The sequence below is a fragment of the Podarcis tiliguerta genome (genome assembly GCF_965153285.1).
Source record: "Podarcis tiliguerta genome assembly, chromosome: 6".
NCBI lineage: Eukaryota > Metazoa > Chordata > Lepidosauria > Squamata > Lacertidae > Podarcis > Podarcis tiliguerta.
In genome coordinates this window covers 8,169,388-8,190,763 of record NC_139539.1, presented here as the reverse complement: position 1 = coordinate 8,190,763, position 21,376 = coordinate 8,169,388, and the positions used below count along the sequence as shown (strand labels likewise).

Sequence of the window (21,376 nt, the reverse complement as noted above, 5' to 3'; positions counted from 1 at the left end):
TGCTTTCTAAAACTTTGATAACCAGTCGATGCTGTCAATTGCCTATCCAAGGAAGGTAAGGGCATCCATGGCTACAACTGATGATAGCTACATGCAACCTCCATATTCAGGGGCAGTATAGCACTGACTAGCAGCTGCTGAAGAATAACGGGGGAAGGGTTATTGACTTCATGACCTGATTGTGGGCATGTCAAATTGAGTATCTGCTGCTGGCCACTGTAGGGAACAGGACATTGGACTAAATAGATCACTGCTTTGATTGGTCAGGACTCTCTTTATATCAGTCTTCTTCTTAGTTTATTTTTAAAGTTTAGAAGCATTGTGGTTTATTTGTATTTTCTTCACCTCTTTAGAGTACGCCTTTGAAACCCAGAAGGGCTACAGCTCAGTGGTAGAACATCTGTCTGGCATGCAGAATGTCCTAGCTTCAATTCCTTGCACCTTCAGGTAAGGCTGAGAGAGACCCAAGTCTGAATCCCTGGAGAGCCACTGCCAGCCAGAGCTTGATGAACCAGCCAAGCTTGGGATAAGGCAGTTTCCTATGTTCCCAAGAGAGACAGTAAAGGGAAAGGGAAAGGGACCCCTGACCATTAGGTCCAGTCGTGACTGACTCTGGTGTTGCAGCGCTCATCTCGCTTTATTGGCCGAGGGAGCCGGCGTACAACTTCCAGGTCATGTGGCCAGCATGACTAAGCCGCTTCTGGCGAACCAGAGCAGCGCATGGAAACACCGTTTACCTTCCCGCCAGAGTGGTACCTATTTATCTATTGCACTTGACGTGCTTTTGAACTGCTAGGTTGACAGGAGCAGGGACCAAGCAACGGGAGCTCACCCCATCGCGGGGATTCGAACCACTGACCTTCTGATTGGCAAGCCCTAGGCTCTGTGGTTTAACCCACAGCGCCACCTGCAAGACAGTAAAGGATGCCTAAATTCTAAACTGGAAAGAGGTTCAAAATTTCTTGAAACAGCTACCTGAATTAAACTACTACGTCACCCTGGGAAGAGAGCACAAGCTATTTGTCCTGCTCTCGCCCTTTAAGAAGCCCCCTCCCAAGCATTAGCCCCTGCTATGCACATAACCAGTCTTCTGATCTGTCATTCTGTCCAGCTTGACAGCCACCACAAAAGCGTCTGTGTAAAATCATCCGTCACCCTCACTTCCTACATTAATTATTACCATGCCACAGTGTTGCTGCTTCTCCAAATCTCAAAACGCCAGGAAAAATCATGTCACATCAAGATGGTGCTAACGTCCGAGCGAAGCATGTTGTGATTCTGCTATCAGCTCTTGGAATTATTTATGGCGCTTAAGTTATCCGGCAAATTCCCCTCTTTGCTCTGCTTGCAAATCGTTACCCAAAAAACGTGCTCTGGTTTCTTATTATAGGCTGTCAAGTTACAAGTGCAAAAATAGGGCAGCAGCTTAAGAACTGCCCCTTCCACAAAGGACACAGATGAGCATAAACCCCATTTTCCAATACAGTGGTACCTTGGTTCTCGAAATCCATTCCGGAAGTCCGTTCCAAAACCAAAGCGTTCCAAAACCAAGATGTGCTTTCCCATAGAAAGTAATGCAAAATGGATTGATCCATTCCAGACTTTCAAAAACAACCCCTAAAATAGCAATTTAACACTGAATTTTACTATCTGACGAGACCATTGAGACTATCTAACTGAAAGCAATAAACAATGTACTGCAGTCACACAATCAATCAATCAGTAGCTGAACTGGGTTCTACACAGTCACAAAAACAAAACAAAGAAAGCCACAAAACCAATGCGGAAAAAATAGCAAAAACAGACAGACCTCAGTGTAACACTCAAAACGGAAGTATGGCACTCAAATCGGAAGCATAACACTCAAAATGGAGGATGTTCAGCTTCTGAAAAAAGTTTGCAAACCAGAACACTTACTTCCAGGTTTGCAGTGTTTGGGTTCCAAGCTGTTTTGAGTACCAAGGCATGTGAGAACCAAGGTACCACTGTGCGCTAATTTAGAAGTGTATAATTCAAGTGAAACACAACAGCTCTCACCATAGGAAGATTGTGAGCAGGTGAGATTTGTGCCAGTCTCCTGTCCAGGTTCTAACTATGGATGGGCAACTTCACAGCTCTTCCAACCCTCTCTGCTTGAGCTGGATAGCCCTTCTGATAAAGGACTGCCATCTATAAAGCGGACAAAGGGCCACCCTAGTTCAAAACAATGAATTTCAGTAAGACCATGTAAGCCATTCCATTCAAAGGCTCCATCACTATCACTAATACTAAAAGATCTTAAGTGGGTCCTAGTTTGTTTCAGAGTCCAAGGTCAGAACATAAGAAGCGCCTGTTGGATCAAGCCAATGAGGATATGATACCCATCTTCAAATATCTCAAGGGCTGTCACATGGAAGAGGGAACAAGCTTGTTTTCTCCTGCTCTGGAGGGTAGGACTCAAACCAATGGCTGCAAGTTACAAGAAAGGAGATTCCGAATAAACATCAGGAAGATATCGCTGTGGGCCATCGATTGATAAAACTGAAGTGGTGGACTTGGCATGTCTATGACTCTAACGAGAGCTGACTAAAATTTTGGCAGAATTTGGTTTCAGCTTCTTACATCCATGCTTATTTAACTTCATCAATGTCTGCATGTTTCCCCAAGAGTCAAATTAAATTAATATCAAGCCTACTAGACATGTTCTCTGGGGGGCAATTAAACCCCCCCCCCAGTACTTTTTAGGATGGAGAAATCAGCTCACAGAGGAGAAAAAGAGTTACTTATATTTCAAAAGAACAGCTTACAATTTAACTTGATTTGGAGGTCTGGAACTCGGCCCTTTATTCATTGTAATGAGACTTGGAGGAGCGGGGAACTGACCGGGATAAAAGTCTCTGCTTAGAAGGGAAGGAGTTTCAAAGGGTAGGTGGCACCACATTAAAGGCCTGTGAGTTTGGAATGCACCTCCTGATAAGATGGTACCTGCAGGATGCCCTTTCTGGCAGAGAGCAGTGATCAGCTGGGTATTTAAAGGGTAAGATAATCTTGGTCCCAGACTGTATGGGGCAGTGATGGCCAAACTTGGCCCTCCAGCTGTTTAGGAACTACAACTCCCATCATCCCTAGCTAACAGGACCAGTGGTCAGGGATGATCGGAAGTATAGTCCCAAAACAGCTGGATGGCCAAGTTTGGCCATCACTGGTATAGGGCTTTGTATACCAGTTCCAGCACTTTGAACATAGGTCAGTACCCAATTTGCAGCCAGTGTATCTCAGCCATCTTTTGGAAACCAGTTTACCAACAAACACTAGAACGAAAATACCTCCCTCATGGGGTGCTACATAGCATGCTGTTCTATACATTTTTTTATTTTTTATTTTTTGAAATTGCTGTCCATTTCTCCCCTTCCTGTAGTTCTTTGTATAAGCAGTTTTGCACAAAATCCAGCATTCAGGAAGACTCCCCAACAAAATGGCAGATGAACAGTCTTGGTGGCCATGGTCAGACATGCTAATAGGGGACCTGTCTTCTAAATCTCAGGGGACCCCATGTTAGTTGGCATACGGAGCAGAGGGAAAGCATTTACTTTATTCGCAAGCAATTTCCTCCAAAGAAAACTCTCAATACTATTAGGAGCATAATGATGGGAGTGAGGACAGATGGACTTGCCAGTTTCACTTTCTCATTTTTCCAGCCTCAACTTTAATTCTCCACATTTCTATATCAGCTTGCTTTTTTTCCCTTAATTCGTCAGCATTTTAGTGCAAAATTCTCCTAATCTACACATTTTTGAATGTGACGTTACCCAACAAACCCATTTTTGCAAGGCAAAGTTTTCTAATATGATATATTTTACTTGTAATTTTCACCAATATATGTGCCTATTTACACATTTTACCCAAGCACGTGATTTTTTTGTACACTTGGCTGGAGAATTGCAAAATTCATAAAAGTGGTGTTTTCAAAGTGTGGCTGATTTTCACTTTGTGCGTTGTGACTTACACATGTTCACCTTAATAATAATAATAATAATAATAATAATAATAATAATAATAATTTTTTTTATTTATATCCTGCCCTCCCCAGCCAAGACCAGGCTCAGAGCGGCTTACAAGCAATAATAAAAACAAGATGAATGATTACAACTTAAAAACAAAAATAAAATACAACATTAAAATAATGGAACATTAAAATATTAAAATACAGCCTCATCGCAGGAGGAGAAGGAAAAGAAAAAAGAAAGAGAGGGAGGGAGGGAATCAAATTGGCTCCAAGCCAAAGGCCAGGCGGAACAGCTCTGTCTTACAGGCCCTGCAGAAAGAAATCAGATCCTGCAGAGCCCTGGTCTCATGAGGCAGAGCGTTCCACCAGACCGGAGCCAGAGTTGAAAAGGCCCTGGCTCTGGTTGAAGCCAATCTAACTTCCTTAGGGCCTGGGACCACTAGGGTGTTGTTATTTATGGACCTTGAGGCTCTCCGTGGGGCATCCTGGGAGAGGCGGTCCCGTAGGTACGAGGGTCCTAGGCCGTGAACTGAACTTTAAATGTGAACTGAATCACTTTTCTCACCCATCTCTAGACGAGTGTGCCCAGGACTAGAACCAAGAACCTTTGGATGTGCACTCTCCTCCAGTGAGACACAAGACTCCTGGGACAGCGATTTCCATCCACTCAGGTAACCCATTGGCCTTCCCCCACCTGGTAAGGCTATGCAAGTATCCAGGTCAAACGCGAGCTTTGGGATGTTGGGTAGAGGCCATTTTGAATGGGAGACCAGAGGACCTGTAAGAGTCACCAATCAGAGTGCCAATTTATTCAGCCCAATGCGTTTTGATTACAGACTTCGTCAGGGGCAAAGCAACTCTGTATTTTCTATGTGCTCTATTGCAAAGTGATTCAGCAGAGCAAACAGAAAATAAACACTGACAAATGTTGCAATCCAAATGCAGCGGGCTGAATAAATGAGATTTTTTTGAGTGAAACTCAGAGGTCCTTTCCTGCTTCGTTACTGAACTGCCGACGTTCCCACCCTGCTCTTTCTCTGTCTGGATTCTTCTCAAGCCCTTCAGCTAGGGAAGATGTTCCCCACATGTGGTTGGACTAAATCCGATTAAGGGGTTTTCCCAGGACAGCGGAGGGTGTGTGTGCTGTGCAGTGGAGTAGCGTGGGTTGTCAGCACCCGGGGCAAGGCAAGTAATTTGCGCCCCCTAACCCGGGGCAAGGCAAGTAATTTGCGCCCCCCCGCTGCATTGTCCCTCCCCCAGATAGTCCCTCGCTCTCTCTCCGCACCGCACCGCACGCCTGGCACCCTCCCCTCCACAGTGGGCAGCGACCCGGCGGCTCGGATCGGATTTGCACAGCCAGCACTGCAGTGAGAGAGAGTGAGTGAGCCAGGTAGGGGCAGAGAGCTGCGAGTGCGAGCGCGCCCCCCCCAGATGTTGTGCCCGGTGTGGCCGGCCCCCCCTGCACCCCCCACGCTACGCCACTGGTGCTGTGTCCCATTGGTGAAATGGTGGTGACACTATTTTCTGATAGGAAATACTCTGGGGATGGGGACAAAAAATGGGGAGGGGTTCAAGGAGGGTCAGTTGCAGGGGGGAGTGAGAAATGTCCTTATTTTCATCCGAGGAATATTGGAGGGTATGCAAGAACAGACCCAAACAAACCCAGGTCACTAGTCCCTAGAAAATCTCAATTGCACAAGGCCATTTCTGGAACACCCTATTGCTTCCTGTCTTCTGGCTTTGTTTTTCCCTTTTAAAAACAAAACACCCAACACCACCACCACCACCAACAAAAACCCTCAAGCACTTAATTAGAAGAACCACTTACTTTTAATACAACCACATTCCCCTTGTGGCAGCGAGGCTTCTGCAGAATACTGATCAGGAACTTAAAGACAGGCACATCCTGATAAGTGATGGCTTGTTAAATTCCCCCCTTTCAGACCAATCCTTCTTATGCATATTTATGTGAAAGTAAATCCCACCGAATTCATGGGGATTGAGAGTTTGATGAGATGAGATGATGGGAGATACATGGCTGTATTTCCCATTTTTAAATGGAAGCTAAATGCAGCTGGGAGGGGCAGGAATTGGCTTGGATTCTCACTTAGCACCTGCATATTTCCTCCTGTTGGGCAAATAGCTCATTTTCTAAGGGGAAAGGGGAAACTTTCTAGATTAAAGAAAAAATGTTAAAAATCAAAGGTTCATGTTCACCCCATACATTCAGAGCACTATGACACCACTTTAAACAGTCATGGCCTCCCCCAAATAATTTTGGGAGCTTAAAAGCTGTTAGGTGACCCCCATTAGTTGTTAGGGCCAAAAGGATGATCAGTTTTCACACATGCCAGAAATTAAAACGGAGAGGTGGACAGTAGCATTTATCTTGGCTCTGACATTGTTTTCTGGTTTTGACTGCAGACAAGCATCAAGGGCATCTAGGAAACTTTGGGTTGCAGCTGACTAAGTCCTACTCAAAGTAGACCTATAAAAATGAATGGAACTAGGCCAGTCATTAATGGGTCTGTTCTGAGTACAACTAATATGTGGGATATAAAGCTGTCAGTCAAGTCCAACATCCTGAGAGAGGACTAACTGCCCCTATGTGGCAGGCAGTTTTGTCAGTTGGTTGGTAGAAGAAGAAGAAGAAGAAGAAGAAGAAGAAGAAGAAGAAGAAGAGGAGTAGTAGTAGTAGTAGTAGTAGTAGTAGTAGTTTGGATTTGATATCCCGCTTTATCACTACTCTAAGGAGTCTCAAAGTGGTTAACAATCTCCTTTCCCTTCCTAACCCAAAACAAACACTCTGTGAGGTGAGTGAGGCTGAAAGACTTCAGAGAAGTGTGACTGGCCCAAGGTCACCCAGCAGCTGCATATGGAGGAGCAGGGAAGTGAACCTGGTTCACCAGATTACGAGTCCACAGCTCTTAACCACTACACCACACTGGCTCCACGATGGTTGGTCGGTGCTGCAAGGAGTGTTAACTGGTAACTGCTCGGATGCAGTCTTCTCATGACTCATTGCTATCTATTATATAGTTTATCTGTTATGTAACCTAAGCCTGCCTTCAGGAACAACTCTGTAAACCTGAATGAATCTGATAGTAAAGTAGTTTATGTTAATATGATTCAGATTCATGTGTGTTTTCTTTAAGAGGGACAGAAAGGGATATCCACCAGGAAGGTATAATTATTGATAGGACTCAAACGAGTTAGCAACCCACTTGTCGCTGCATAAACTCAAACAGGGGATCATTTAAACTCTTCTAAATTATATAAACGTTTCCACATAATACTGGATGCTGCCTTTTTGTCCCAATAGCCTTTTGTATGGAGGCATTCTTCTTCTTCTTCTTCTTTTGAAAAAGCCCAATAACCTTGCCTTTAAAGAGTCAGATGCCATCAAGCTGTTTTTATAAGGACCACATCATTTCCTGTAATGGGGGAGAAAAGCCATTCTGCAGCCAGTTAATTCTGGTGCTCAGGCATAATGGCTGCAAAGGTGTACAGGATGAATAAGCCAACTGTCCTATTTCCAGTTCAGACAAGAACATTTCATTTCCTCTCCAAATGATGGATTGCTTCCATTTATTATGCAGGACAAGACTAAATCCCCAACATTTCCAAGGGAATTGGGAACTCAGGCTTAATGTCTGCCACTCAGATATTAGACAGGCTATGTGTCCTCTTTGGTCCCAGTGAGCAAACACAGAGTTCAGCATCCCGAGAATCTTAGTTTTCCTTTTTTTTTAAAGAGAGACAGAGAGAAAGTTGCTTGTCCTTAAGACTGGGTTGGGAAATTATGATCCTGCCTGTGTTGCTAGACTAGAACCTACATCGTTCTAGATCACTGGACATGCCAACTGGGGTTGATGGGCCACAGGTTCCCCAACACGCACCCATGCCCAAGACAAAATGAACGTAAAATTAAGTAGTAAGTTTCATCAGCGAAGCATGTCTCGGTGGATGGTTATATGGTTTATTTATTCCTAAGAGCAGTTATGAGGCTGGAGGAGACTTGTGAGTCTCATGGACTGCAAGAAGATCAAACCTATCCATTCTGAAGGAAATCAGCCCTGAGTGCTCACTGGAAGGACAGATCCTGAAGCTGAGGCTCCATTACTTTGACCACCTCATGAGAAGAGAAGACTTCCTGGAAAAGACCCTGATGTTGGGAAAGACTGAGGGCACAAGGAGAAGGGGACGACAGAAGATGAGATGGCTGGACAGTGTTCTTGAAGCTACCAGCATGAGTTTGACTGTACTGTGGGAGGCAGTGGAAGACAGAAGTGCCTTCTGTGCTGTGGTCCTTGGGGTCACAAAGAGTCAGACATGACTAAACGACTAAACAACAACAAGAAGAAGAGCAGTTTATACTGCCTTCTCATAAAATACCACAGCAGTGTGAAGCAATACAAACCCACGGAAAATATATTCCACAAAAAATTGTCAAATATATTCAACATGATTTGCATGCTACATGATCCTGATTCAACCCCTGGCCTCTCCAGGCAGGACTGGGAATGTCCACTCACTAAAATGCTGATGAACTGCTTCCAATCAGGTGTCAACAATCCTGAGTTAGATGGACAAGTGGTCTCACTGAACTGAAGGCCGCCTCCTGTGTTCCTATTTAAACCAGCTTTCAATACAGAACCATGATGACTAGATTCTTGCTTTATTTGCAGAAGAAGGGATGCAGCTCAGCAGCGGAGCACATGCTATAGGTTCTAGGTTCAGTTCACGGCATCTCTAGGTAAAGTGGAGAAAGACACCTGTCTGCAGGTAATGGTAAAGGTAAAGGAAGCCTGGATGGTTAAGTTTAGTCAAAGGCGACTGTGGGATCTGGCACTCATCTTGCTTTCAGGCCGAGGGAGTCAGTGTTTGTCCACAGACAGCTTTCCGGCTCATGTAGCCAGCATGACTTAAACACTACTGGTGGAACAGAACACTGTGACAGAAACCAAAGCACATGGAAATGCTGTTTACCTTCCCACCACAGCGGTACCTATTTATCTACTTGCACTGGTGTGCTTTCGAACTGCTAGGTTGGCAGGAGCTGGGACAGAGCAATGGGAGCTCACCCCATCATGGGGATTCGAACCGCCAACCTTCCGATCGGCAAGCCCAAGAGGCTCGGTGGTTTAGACCACAGTGCCACCACATCCTCACACCTGATTGCAACGCAAATCAGAGTAGAAAACACTGAAAAGTATAAACTGGCTTCTTATGTGCTTCCTAATTTGCACAATCCATACCAATTTCAGAATGTAGTTTTCTTGGGGTGAAATTTGAGTTGCATTGGTGCAAAGGGTTGATTTTTTTTGAGAGGTAGGGAAAGCATTGAGTTAATTCTGATGCAAAACATTTATACAAGCCAGCGCAGGCTTACCCGACAGAGTTCAAGACACTTTTCTGGGGAAATTACTTCAGTCCCTGTGGCGTTGGAAGCTAGAGAAGCAATTTTCCCTTTTCAGAAGCAACCCAAGAACAAAACAAGCATTCTAATATTATGGATTCTCTCTCTTTCCCCAAATAAAGTTGATGGAAACTCAAGGCCGCCGGTGGTAAGTTATTTCCCTCCAATTTGAGTCCTCACTCACACACTGGATTGTTTGTTTGTTTGTTTGTTGTTGTTGTTAATTCTGTTGTATTAATCGTGCAGTGGGCCTGTCCTTTGCAACACCAAGTGCCACGATGTGTCACACGAGGGAGAGGCATCGACAGGCTAGAAAAACAGGCACCTGAATATTGCATTTTTCATCACCCAACCTTATGTTGCCAATTAAAGGCAGCGAAAAAAGAAGAAAGTGTGGGATCAGGGAAACAATAACAGCATAATGATTTCTTCAATAACGTTATGAAAGATATTTATGAGAAATGCGTGGCAAGATTTCCCCCAGCAAGCAAAACTAAAAAAATAAAACTGGAAAAGAAGAAAAATAAAAGATTGCTTCTTTTATGAGTAATCAGGGGGGGAAGCAACACAGAACAAATTCTATTGTGTGACTTCCAATGAATGGGACTAGTTCTATTATTATGATGACTGCAAAGCAAGAACAGCAGTTGATGGGTTTTCTGTTTCTTGGGTAGGAGGCTATTATTGTGTTCAGATCAAATCTGACTGGGCAGGTGGCAACTGGGCAGTTCCGGATTTCCTTAGATGAAGGGGAGCAAAGGTTTTTCGTCTGAGGGTGGCATTCACCCTTGGCCAACCCCCAGGGGTCTTATCCCTGTAGTGAGGGTTGGCAAAAGCGGTGTGGGGGGGCACACCCCACATGCTTGCAGGCACACACCTCACAGGGTTGTGCAAGCCACACAGACCCCAATCCTCACTCCCACTCATCGGATGATGGGGGAAGGGGAACATTGCATCTCCATCAGGTTACAGGGCTGATCAAGGACACCTCAGTGCCATGTCTACTTTTTTTTTCTACAGCTGCCAAAATCAGTGGGGACTTGGGGGACCAGGGGGGGAAATCAACAGGGGACACCAGATCAGGCCCCCTGCCTGGTGTGTGGCCAGCCTTAGCTTAAACGAAATTATTATTCAGATGTCTGGTCAGTAAGTAGATTTCTGGTCAGTAAGTAGATTTCCCAGAGGGCTACTTTGAGAGGTGCTACCCTCTGTCTTAGGGATGCGGGTGGTGCTGTGGGTTAAACCACAGAGCCTAGGACTTGCCGATCAGAAGGTCGGTGGTTTGAATTCTTGCAACGGGGTGAGCGCCTGTTGCTCGGTCCCTGCTCCTGCCAACCTAGCAGTTCGAAAGCACGTCAAAGTGCAAGTAGATAAATAGGTACCACTCCAGTGGGAAGGCAAACGGCATTTCCGTGCGCTGCTCTGGTTCACTAGAAGTGGCTTAGTCATGCTGACCACATGACCCGGAAGCTGTATGCCGGCTCCCTCAGCCAATAAAGCAAGATGAGCGCCACAACCCCAGAGTCGGCCACGACTGGACCTAATGGTCAGGAGTCCCTTTACCTTTACCTTTTTACCCTCTGTCTTAAGGTCAAGATGCCACAGAAGTCACTTTTGCCAAACCTGTTGCTGCTGCTTTCTTGACTGGCAAAGGAAATGGAGCTAATAAGCATCTTTTAGTGGCCCGGATTTGGCCCAGGGACTTGCAGTTGCTAACCTGCAATCTATTTTGGCCTGGTTTAGATGATGGACTCTGCTTTCATATGCTAGTGACAGTGCAACTCTGTCGAATCTCTGTGACCCCACTATTTTAAAGGACGAAAAAGTGCAAGGTTTTAACCATTTGTTTTCCCAGTCTTGCCGAATGCTATATAGCACACTTTTATTGTCTCGGAGTGGGGTTTACTTGCAAGTTGCTTCAAGAAAACCGAGACACAAGAAAGGAAAGGAGGAAGAACTGCTTTGCGGCTGGCTGCACAACGTGCACAGGATTGAACTCTCGTAGCCTTTAAAAGTTTGGCCCTTTGCTATTTGTGGCAGCAATGAACCGCAGCTCACAGGGCCACATCATTCAAAGTCCACATGGCATAGCTTTCTCCCAATTTCATTTACTGCAATCTTTGCAGCCTTCAGTGCAGTTCCAAGCAGCTTCTCACCACAGCGCTGGAAATTGTCCCAGAGTGTGGTTTGAAGAGGATGTGAGGCTTTGGGTTTGGTCAGTTCCAGGATGGATGACCACTTGGGAAACATATATATGACTCCTTGATTTTCATGGAGGGAGAAAAGTAGGATATAAATATAAGAAGATAAAAATAACTGGCTATATATATACTTCATGGTCCGATCATTCACGAGGGAAGTTTGACTACTGACAGGTATACAACTAAGTCCAATTTCAGTCCATATCACTTCTGCAAAAAATAAAGTAAAAATCTGTGCTGCCCTGTTTCTGCACTGATCTGTGATTTCTTTTTTTAATTGGCACAAAAATATGCATTTGAAAATGCATTTTCTCTCAAAATGTGCACTTCTGAATGTGATTTCCCCAAAACACAAATTCCACACAGCCTTCTCTCTCCCTCTCTCTTCCTGTATTCCTCCCTGCCTGGCATGCTGTTTGGGAAGGGGAAGGTCACTCATGCCATCGATCTGGACTTCCAGGAGGCTTTGGAAATTAGACTAGGGTCCCCATGCATCTCTGGGGACAAAGGTTGCCCCCTCCACCCAAGCTCTGTTCTGAGTGGTAGAAGCTCTCCTCGATCTCTGGCAGAAGTTCTTCCCCCAGTCTCTCTGAAACCCTTTCAACTGGAGATTGAGCCAGTTGATTGTCTCCATGCAAAGCATTTTCCCTAGCAGGGAGATCAGGGTTGGGGGAATCTCAGGTCCAGGTACTCTTCCCACACTGACTCTGCTCCACACTCACCTTGAGTGCTTTTGCCAGCCTGAGATGTATCCTTGCACTGTGATAAGGCCTCTTCTTTGCCTGGGTAGAGGATGGAGAGAGGTCTGTATGTATAGAACCCTCTGACTTTTCTGCAGTTACAACATAGCCTAGCGTACAAAGGTCAGAGTCGCATCTTTACTCCACCTGCTTCCCCCTCTGGCCCTGCCCTAAAGGCAACCTGTCCTCTGACAGCTACTGTACATCCAAGCATGGGGGAAATCAACCAGCAACCACCTTCTTCTGCCAGCCAAAGTCAGCTGTTTCTGATTAAGCCTGGAAATGTCCCACTCCAGGTACCGCCTCACTGCAAAGGATGGCTTTGGTAGGGCTGTGCCACTCACCTGACATCCCTTGGGCTGGAGAGGGGAAGGGGTTAGGCAGAAACAAGGTAGGCACAGTGCAAACACATCAGCAGGATTACCAGCCCACAACCCTCAACAATGGCAGACCTCAGCATATATATATTATAAACCCAAGCAGCATAGGGCTTCACCTCTCCTTGATGAACTTCTATCAAGGAGAATTGGGCAGTGTCAGTCATTAGCTGCTTGGGTTTATAATATATATATGCTGAGTTCTGCCATTGTTGAGGGTTGTGGGCTGGTAATCCTGCTGATGTGTTTGCACTGTGCCTACCTTGTTTCTGCCTAACCCCTTCCCCTCTAGATTTTTGGTGGCAGTGAATGTAGTATTACGGAGACTGCACAATCAGTGCTAGCGTTTCTGCTTTCCCGATGGAGCGATCTCCCCTCTCTTCTGCCTTGCACACTCTCCCTGGGGTGGTCCCAACCCTTCAAAGCAGAGGTATGGGAGGAGTACGGGGAGATAGCCCCAATGTACTAGTAAGGGGTCCTCCCACTGGCTTCCGCTAGCAGAACAGGGTAGCTGAATCCAGCCCCCCATTTCTTCTTGTTGACATCGGGCGGGAATCCGACATTGACATTCCCAATTTGGATCATCCCAATCAAGCAGAGAAGCAATCAAGCTCAGCACAGTGTCTCAACCATCAAGGGTAAGCGAGTCTGGGCGAGGTGATGGGAGCAGGGTGGTAGAGAAAGGCGGTGAAGCCCAAACTGAAATGTCATGCTCTGATTATAACTCTGTTTTGGTTTTTTGTTAGAGGAGGCGGGTTATCTTGCTATGAAGATGGATTATGGAGAAGAAACCTGTAGCAGTATTAGCCTGTAGAGCAGATGTTATGACTGACAGTGGTTATCACAGAGGTGGCTGTGGGAGGAGGCAGCAAGCAGCCCATAACTTTATTTAATTCCAGCATTTCTGTAAAGAATCTCCAACTTGTGTCATGTTTGCTGTTGCTGGCATTTTAAAAATAATATTTTTGTTAGCTTCTTAGAGGTTTGCTGGTGAGTAGGCAGTATATAAAGGGACGCGGGTGGCGCTGTGGGTTAAACCACAGAGCCTAGGACTTGCCGATCAGAAGGTCGGTGGTTCGAATCCCTGTGATGGGGTGAGCTCCCGTTGCTCGGTCCCTGCTCCTGCCAACCTAGCAGTTTGAAAGCATGTCAAAGTGCAAGTAAATAAATAGGTACCGTTCTGGCGGGAAGGTAAACGGCATTTCCGTGCGCTGCTCATAGTCATACTGGCCACATGACCTGGAAGCTGTACACCGGCTCCCTCAGCCAATAAAGCGAGATGAGCGCCGCAACCCCAGAGTCGGCCACGACTGGACCTAATGGTCAGGGGTCCCTTTACCTTTACCTTTAGGCAGTATATAACATTGGTTAAATAGATACAACAAATAATATTTTGAATAAAATTCCCAAAGTAGGTCACTGTTCTGACCCCTCCGGTACTCTTTTAAAAAAAACAAAACTATGCGGGGCATTGGTTTGGCTAAAATTGGATTTGGCTAGACGTGGGGTAGAGTCTATGTATCTCGTTAACTTTCCCCGCCTTATAATCCAAAGCCTGGTCTGATGTACTTAAGGACGGGGGAGGAACGTGTCTCCTGGAAAATCTGAAGGCCTCCTGGAAAAGCCAAGTGACCACCCCATTCTGATATAGTACTTTCTAGCAATGGGCAGGCAAACAAGGACTCTGAGGACACTGTCGGGATTCACAGAATGCTGTGTGAGATAGTAAGTCTGCAGGCTTGAGTTTGCTAGCTGATGCAACTGGCTGATGCAATCAGCCTGCAATACTTTCTATGCAAGTGCTGGGTCAGAAAGACTCAGCAGTAATGTGCTGTCAGTTGATTGGCTGTCATCGGTTTAAAAGGGAAACCTGTCCAGCAGTAAGGGGGTGGTGTAGAGGAGTGTGGTCAGGGAGGGAGAGATAGAAAGGTCTTCCTATTTGCCTTAAGGTGCATCCAAGTACTCTGTTTAACTGTATGAACTGCTCGTGTATTTATAGCCTGTATTGTATATATATATCTATATCTCATAATAAATATACTGTACTGCACTGAAGAACCTCTGAGCATTTCTGCTAAAGTGTTGTGGAGAATTCGCGACAGACACAAAGGCATTGTTCCAGATACCCCTGGCTCTACTGTTCTTATGTCTCTAGATCTCAACATGCCCCTGTTGATGTCATCAATGGTATGATGAGATTCTTGGAGACCTTGAAGTGTGCTCCACTCTTCTTACTGGGAAACTGAAGCTTAGTTTCCACCACAAAATAACTTAGCGCAGCCACTTAACTTTCTCCTAAGAACTGGACTTTGCTGTGTGGTGTTCAGTTGCCAGAGACACTTTTGTAAATAGTAGACAGGGGTGATAATAATCCCCTGTCTTGTTGGTGGCTTATCTATGAAGGCAAATGCAGTCAAACTCAGCCTTTTTAGTTCTCGCTCTTGCCTTTTTTTGGTTTTATCTGTTTCTTGCAAGGTGCAGGCTTTCTGTTCCCAGATAATAGCTTTAGGGATAATAGCTTTAGGGATGGCTTATTACGCTCAGCCATATTTTGGTGCTCAGTCCTACGAAAGAGTTGGGCGCCACCGATGGCCATTGAAAGCCGCTGCAAGTGGCCATTTCCAGTCATAGCGCTCAGCACCCGATGGGGCGTTCAGGTGGGCATCTGAGAACTGAGGTTTGCTCCCACCACAATCTGATTTGCTTTCAATGAGTGTTGTAGTTCTGGCATCACAGTCCATTTTCCTCCTGGCCTTCTTAAAACAAAAAAACTCACGACAGCTACTGAAGCGATCACGACTAACTGCAGTGTGCTAAACATAGACATAAAGAAGCACAGAGGCAAGACCCAGCACCAGTGGCTCAGTGCTGGAGACTCTTCAGGGTCAGGCCCCAGCAGCTGGAAAGGCTGTAAATGACATGAAGCAGAAGAGGCAGGCAAGAGTGGAGTTTGTATGCCTGGCAGGGAGCAAGAAGTCAGAGCTAGGGGTCATACGACTCAGGGCTGAGCAGGAGACAGATGGGCTGGGCTGAGCTAGGCTGGGCAGGACAGGTGTGGGGGCAGAGCTGTACGAGGAAGAAGATGGTCCCTCAGGGGGGGGGCACTCCAGTTGTTTTGTCAGTGGCAAGTGTCCCAGAATGAGAGTTCTGCAGGCCTTGGCTTGTAGCATACGCTCCAACATTTCTCCAATGAAAATAGGGACGTCCCATACCATAAGGATAATTTTACTATTAATACCCCACCTATCTTACAGGGTCTCCCTAGCTACTCTAGTTGCCTTCCAACATATAAAAAAGCATAATAAAACATTAAACTTTTTTAAAAAACCTTTCCTACACAGGATTGCCTTCAGACGGCTTGGGGGTCGGATAACTCCATACCCTCCAACATTTCTCCAGTGAAAATAGTGACATCCTAAGGAAAAGAAGGCTGATCGCTGAAGAATTGATGCTTTTGAATTATGGTGCTGGAAGAGACTCTTGAGAGCCCCATGGACTGCAAGAAGATCAAAGCTCTCCATTCTGAAGGAAATCAGCCCTGAGTGCTCACTGGAAGGACAGATCCTGAAGCTGAGGCTCCAGTACATTCCGGGATCAAATCAGAAACTGGGACGGCTTCTGTAAATCAGGGATGTCCCTGGAAAATAGGGACACTTGGAGGGTCTGCCTTGGCTGTAGTTATGTGGCAGGTTACAGAATAGCATTGGCTCTTGTGAATCACCTGACCCAGGCCAGTCCCACATGAGGCGAAAGGGCAGCAAATTGTTCGTTATTTAATTTTGTTCTTGTATTTTACTGACGGGGAGAGGAGCTCGTTAAGATTTTCTGCCTCAGGTGCCAAAACAACTTGGCCAGCCTTAATAAATAAATAAATAAATCTTTATTTATACCCCGCCCTTCCCAGTTCAGAAAACCGGGCTCAGGGCGGCTGACAACAAATTTAAAACACTTAATCGATGCAACAAAAAACAGCATAAAAAACAGTATAAAATGTGAATAACAATAAATTCAGAATTCAAAAATTAATTTAGGGGGGAAATCCACCCAATAAACATTAGATGATCACCAGGGCTAGCTGGCTGAATTAGTCCTATTTGGGCCAGCGAGGAGACCAGGGGAGAATTAGCTGTGGGATCCCAGAGCGGGTAATCTTCATAAAAAGGGGGAGGGGGAGGGGGAGGGAAGGAAGGGTAATAAAAGATCAGGCTAAATTCAAATTGATAACCAGGCGGAATAGTTCTGTCTTACAGGCCCTGCGGAAGGAAGTTCAATCCTGCAGGGCCCTGGTCTCATGGGACAGAGCATTCCACCAGGTCGGAGCCATCACTGAGAAGCGTTGTGTGCCTTAACTTGGGAGTGGGGTGATAAGGTGGCATATACTATTGTGCCTCAGGCAGCCAAATATCTTGAGCCAGCCCTGAACCTGCCTTTGAAGCCCAGGAAGATCCAGGTCCACAGTGTCTCTTGCTTGCCCCCAAATGCTTGTGGACCTCTCCTTTTCACCAGCATTCTTGCTGCTGCAGAAGGAGTGGGGCTCTGTATCTCATCTAAGGGGCTCTCTGTTTGAGCTCAGTGGTACTCAGCACCGAGCACTCAGTGAACAGCACACTGCATTGCCAAGTTGAAAAAATCCAATTGGTTAGAGCCTCAACTGAGCTACCAAAGTGAAAATGTAACATTATGGAGGTTGGGTATGAGTAGGTGAGTTTGAAGACATTCCTTTGCAATATTTCTTTTATCCCATCTCACCAGCCTTTTCAGGGACCTTATAAAAAGAGGACCCACAGGACCGATAATAAAACTCATGAATTACCCAAACTATAAAAACCAGCCAACGGGTTAGTGAACCATTCGTGACTGATGCCCACCAGGAATAAGCAAATTTTGTATTTTCCTTTTGAAGGATGCAGACCCTATTGGACATCCTATTCAGAATAGAACTGACCCAAAATCTCCCCACGTGAGCATTCATGGGACCTTCGTCCCACATGAAAGTATTCAGGGAGAGAATTTCTGCAATTTTCAGGGAGCCTCTGCGAAACTTGAAACCATTTCAGGTAGCTTCCCCCTCAAAAAGCATTTTTCTTACTTGCAATATTGTGAAGTGATGTGTCCCCATGGGGCATTCCAGTCCCCATTTTCATGGGAACATCAGCCCAGTTGCCAGACTTCAATTGCAGTGGCAACTTGATGTTGTTTTTAAGTGGAAGGAAAAGAAGAGGAAACCCCAGTGACCACATTAAAAAACAAACTTTTATATTCCCCCACCTAAACGCTTGGACATCCCTCCCCATTCTTCCACAACCACTGGAATTCTGAGGGGGCAAAAAATTGGATCACAATTGGCTCAGATCTCTCCCACAAATCCCTGAGCTTTTGGAGTCTACCAGACATTGCCCACATGCCTTTAAGCACTTTCAAGTAGAAAGGGAAATGAGATAGTATTAGAGAAGGTTGAACTTCTGTATATGAAACACCTTGATGAAGGACCTGATAGAATTAAGCACCTTGGATATTAAACTTTCCCTCTTAATCCCTGCTTCCCCTCTCCTGCTACTCATAATTTCAATCAGGAAATAAGAACTGATTGCAATTTTTAAGCTATCCACTTAAGACCAAGGGTGCAGTTGGAATGAATGGGCCCATGTTATCATACAAATGTACTTGTAAGAGAGCCACGACTGGCTCCATGTGTAAAGATTATGTGGTGCGAAGCCTCGGATGTTAACGATAGGAATTAGCTCTGTGCTGAAATGAAGGGGTGAGATTCCACAAAAAGCTTTGTCAGAAGCAGAAAGGAGCCCTTCAATGATTTTCCTGGGGCCACTGCAAAATAAACTGTTCAATACATAGAGTAACCCCTGAGAGGCTACAATCCACCATGTGGCCACTACAGGACAAGCTTCCCCCAATAGGTTTTGTTTACTTGTAGCGCCATCATACATATCGAACAGTGATCAGCTACGTGCTGCTATGATTTCATCTTCTACAGTACCTAATCCCTGATTGGCTAGGATCACTTGAGAAGGAACCAAAATAGAGTGGGGAAATGATGTTGAAGAGGCAGCAAAAGAGGAAAATAATTGAGGAAAGTTTGGTTGTGAAAAGCTACAAAAATAATAATAATTGAATGAATGTTGAAGGAGTGGGGACACACATAATCTAACATTATTATGATTAATGAGGGTGGAAAACATTCAGCTGCACACTAGTGGTACTAATAAATTGGATCCCGAGTCGTATAACTTTGCAGCGAAAAGGTGCTGATGCAAACAAGTTACTGCTATTCTTTTACTTACTGAAAAATCTGCATCTTCTGCTCTCAAGTGGTCTGCAATATAATGGACCCCCTCCACGGCCAACTTCAAGGCCGGCGACATCAGCAAAAGCTGCTGGTCTTTCGTGCCAAGAGTCTTGCTCCCTTGCCCTGAGGTGCTGGCTGACTCGGGTTTTTTACATTTGCATTTACAGTGAGTGGGTTTGGCTTTGGGCTGCTCCTCGTTGAGATGGCAGCGCTGGGAGGCTGGGGACCCGCTGGATTGCCCATTGGTCTGGGACGACTCCTCTTGCAAGTAGCAATATTGGATGCTCCTTGACCGGCAACGTATGGTCCCTTCTTCTGCTTTCACTGGGCTGCTGTACATCTGCTGGACACTGAGCGACCTGACTTTGGAGATTGAGCTGGACTGAGAGTCTCCCAGAGGGTGACAGGGAGGTTGGAGGGATGTACAACTGGCCCGAATCGGCTCTGGGCGCAACATGGAATACTGCCCAGATGGTGACTTGCACACCGGAGGTGGTTTCGCTTGCTCATCGAGATGGGCACAAAAAGAGGACGTGGGAGATTGCTCGTTGCTCTGAGGGCTGTTGGATGACGAGGTAGTGAAGTTGGGTTCCACTTCCGTCTCAGACCAAAAGCGTTGAGAGTTGGCTATCTTGTGCATGGACTCGATGAGCTTCTTGCAGTTGTCCTTCACTGTTGAAGGACGCTTCATGAAGAGAAGGCGTGGGACGACGTCAAGGAAAACCTTCCTCACCCAGTCCGGCATGGTGTGAGTGCGAGGGGAGCGGTGGTGGACGTTGAGCACGAAGACGGTGATGATGATGGACAAGGTGACAAAGATCATAGTGAAGAGCAAGTACTCTCCGATCAACGGAATGACCAGTGAGGTGGAGGGGATTATTTCGGTGATAAGGAGGAGAAAGACAGTTAAAGACAGGAGGACTGAGATGCAAAGAGTGATCTTCTCCCCGCATTCCGAAGGCAAATAGAAGACTAAGACAGTCAAACAGGAGATCAGAAGGCAGGGGATGATCAAGTTGATGGTGTAGAAGAGAGGAAGGCGTCTGATGATGAAGGAATAGGTGATGTCAGGGTAGATCTCCGAGCAGCACTCATACTTCTTGATATTATAATTGCCCACAGCATTGATGATCACCCATTCTCCACTCTCCCAGTAGTCCAACTGGTCTACATGGCGGTGCATGCTCTCCAGATCTATCTTGGCCTTGTCGTAAGTCCACGAGCCAAACTTCATGGTGCAGTTTTGCTGGTCGAAGGGAAAGAAGGTGACGTCGATGCTGCAGGAGCTCTTGTAGATGGCTGGAGGCATCCATTTGATCCGCCCGTCATAGAACAGGTGGGCTTTGGTGAGGTGGGTGACTGCGAAATCCCCATCCGCACTGTGTTAGGAAAGGAGAATAAAACACAGGAAAGAAAAGGATAATCAGTAGAAGGCCTTCTCATGTATTTGTGTTAGCTCAGAAGCAGAGCACTTGCTTTGCACGCAAAAGGTCTCATGTGCAATCCCTGGCATTTCCAGGTAGGATAGAGAGAGATTCCTGCCTGAAACCCTGGAAAAACACTTCCATTCAGCTTAGACTTATTTAGGTGGACTCAGTGCAAAGGGAGCTACAGAAGAGGTAAGTGTCTTCTGCAATGCTAACCTCTAGGGTTGCCATATTTTGAAGAGCAAAAAGGAAGACGCTATGATGACTCTCATTTGAAATATCCCTACTGTATGTAGGCTATAGAAGCTGTGATACATTGCTGAGTGGGGCAGGAGAAGAGAGAGTCTTCAGTCACCAGTTATATCTATGTGTCATCCGGAAATTATAGCCAGAGACATTTCGGCAAATTTTAAAAATCCACCCGGACAAAAAATTTACCCCTGAGAAAGAGGATGTGTCCTGGAAAAAAAGGACACATGGCAACTGTAAACTTGTTAGATCCTCAGGCACAGAATCCTGGATAACATTTTGTTAAAATATAGATTTCCAGAATCTGTGAAATAGCAACTGCATGATGTAGGGTGGCTTGATGTGTTCACAAAGCTACATCGCCCTCTGCCCAAAATACATCTTATGATGACTGGTTGTGTGAACCAGACATAAACAGCAAATAGTAGCAGTAGTAATGATTACTACTACTGCTAATAATAATAATAATAATTGCATAAAGCATTTCACAGTTTTCAAAACATACATATACTACCAAACATACATTATCTCAACAATTCCCCCAACTGCCCAGTAAGGAAAGTCAATATGATGACCAGCACATTATACAAGGGAGAGGTCAGAGACTCAGCAATAGTGTCTGCCCTAATGCCAACTTGGGGTTTAATGGAAAGGATGAGATGTAAATGGGGATT

The 21,376-nt window shown here is 45.6% G+C and overlaps 2 protein-coding genes across 5 annotated transcripts in view; both read right to left on the bottom strand.

The window, feature by feature from the left end:
• Positions 1 to 21,376, bottom strand: part of PTK6 (protein tyrosine kinase 6) — a 736,207-nt gene that overhangs the window by 182,762 nt on the left and 532,069 nt on the right. The gene's annotated exons all lie outside the window — the stretch shown is intronic.
• Positions 1 to 21,376, bottom strand: part of CHRNA4 (cholinergic receptor nicotinic alpha 4 subunit) — an 85,269-nt gene that overhangs the window by 5,914 nt on the left and 57,979 nt on the right. For 2 of the 3 annotated variants that reach the window (XM_083447418.1, XM_083447420.1), the window contains 2 exons: positions 19,022 to 20,405; positions 12,328 to 12,387 (listed from right to left, as the gene is read on the bottom strand). In XM_083447418.1, the coding sequence (XP_083303544.1) occupies positions 12,328 to 12,387; positions 19,022 to 20,405 (1,444 nt within the window). The remainder of the gene's footprint in view (positions 1 to 12,327; positions 12,388 to 19,021; positions 20,406 to 21,376) is intronic. The other variant, XM_083447419.1, reaches the window with a different exon arrangement.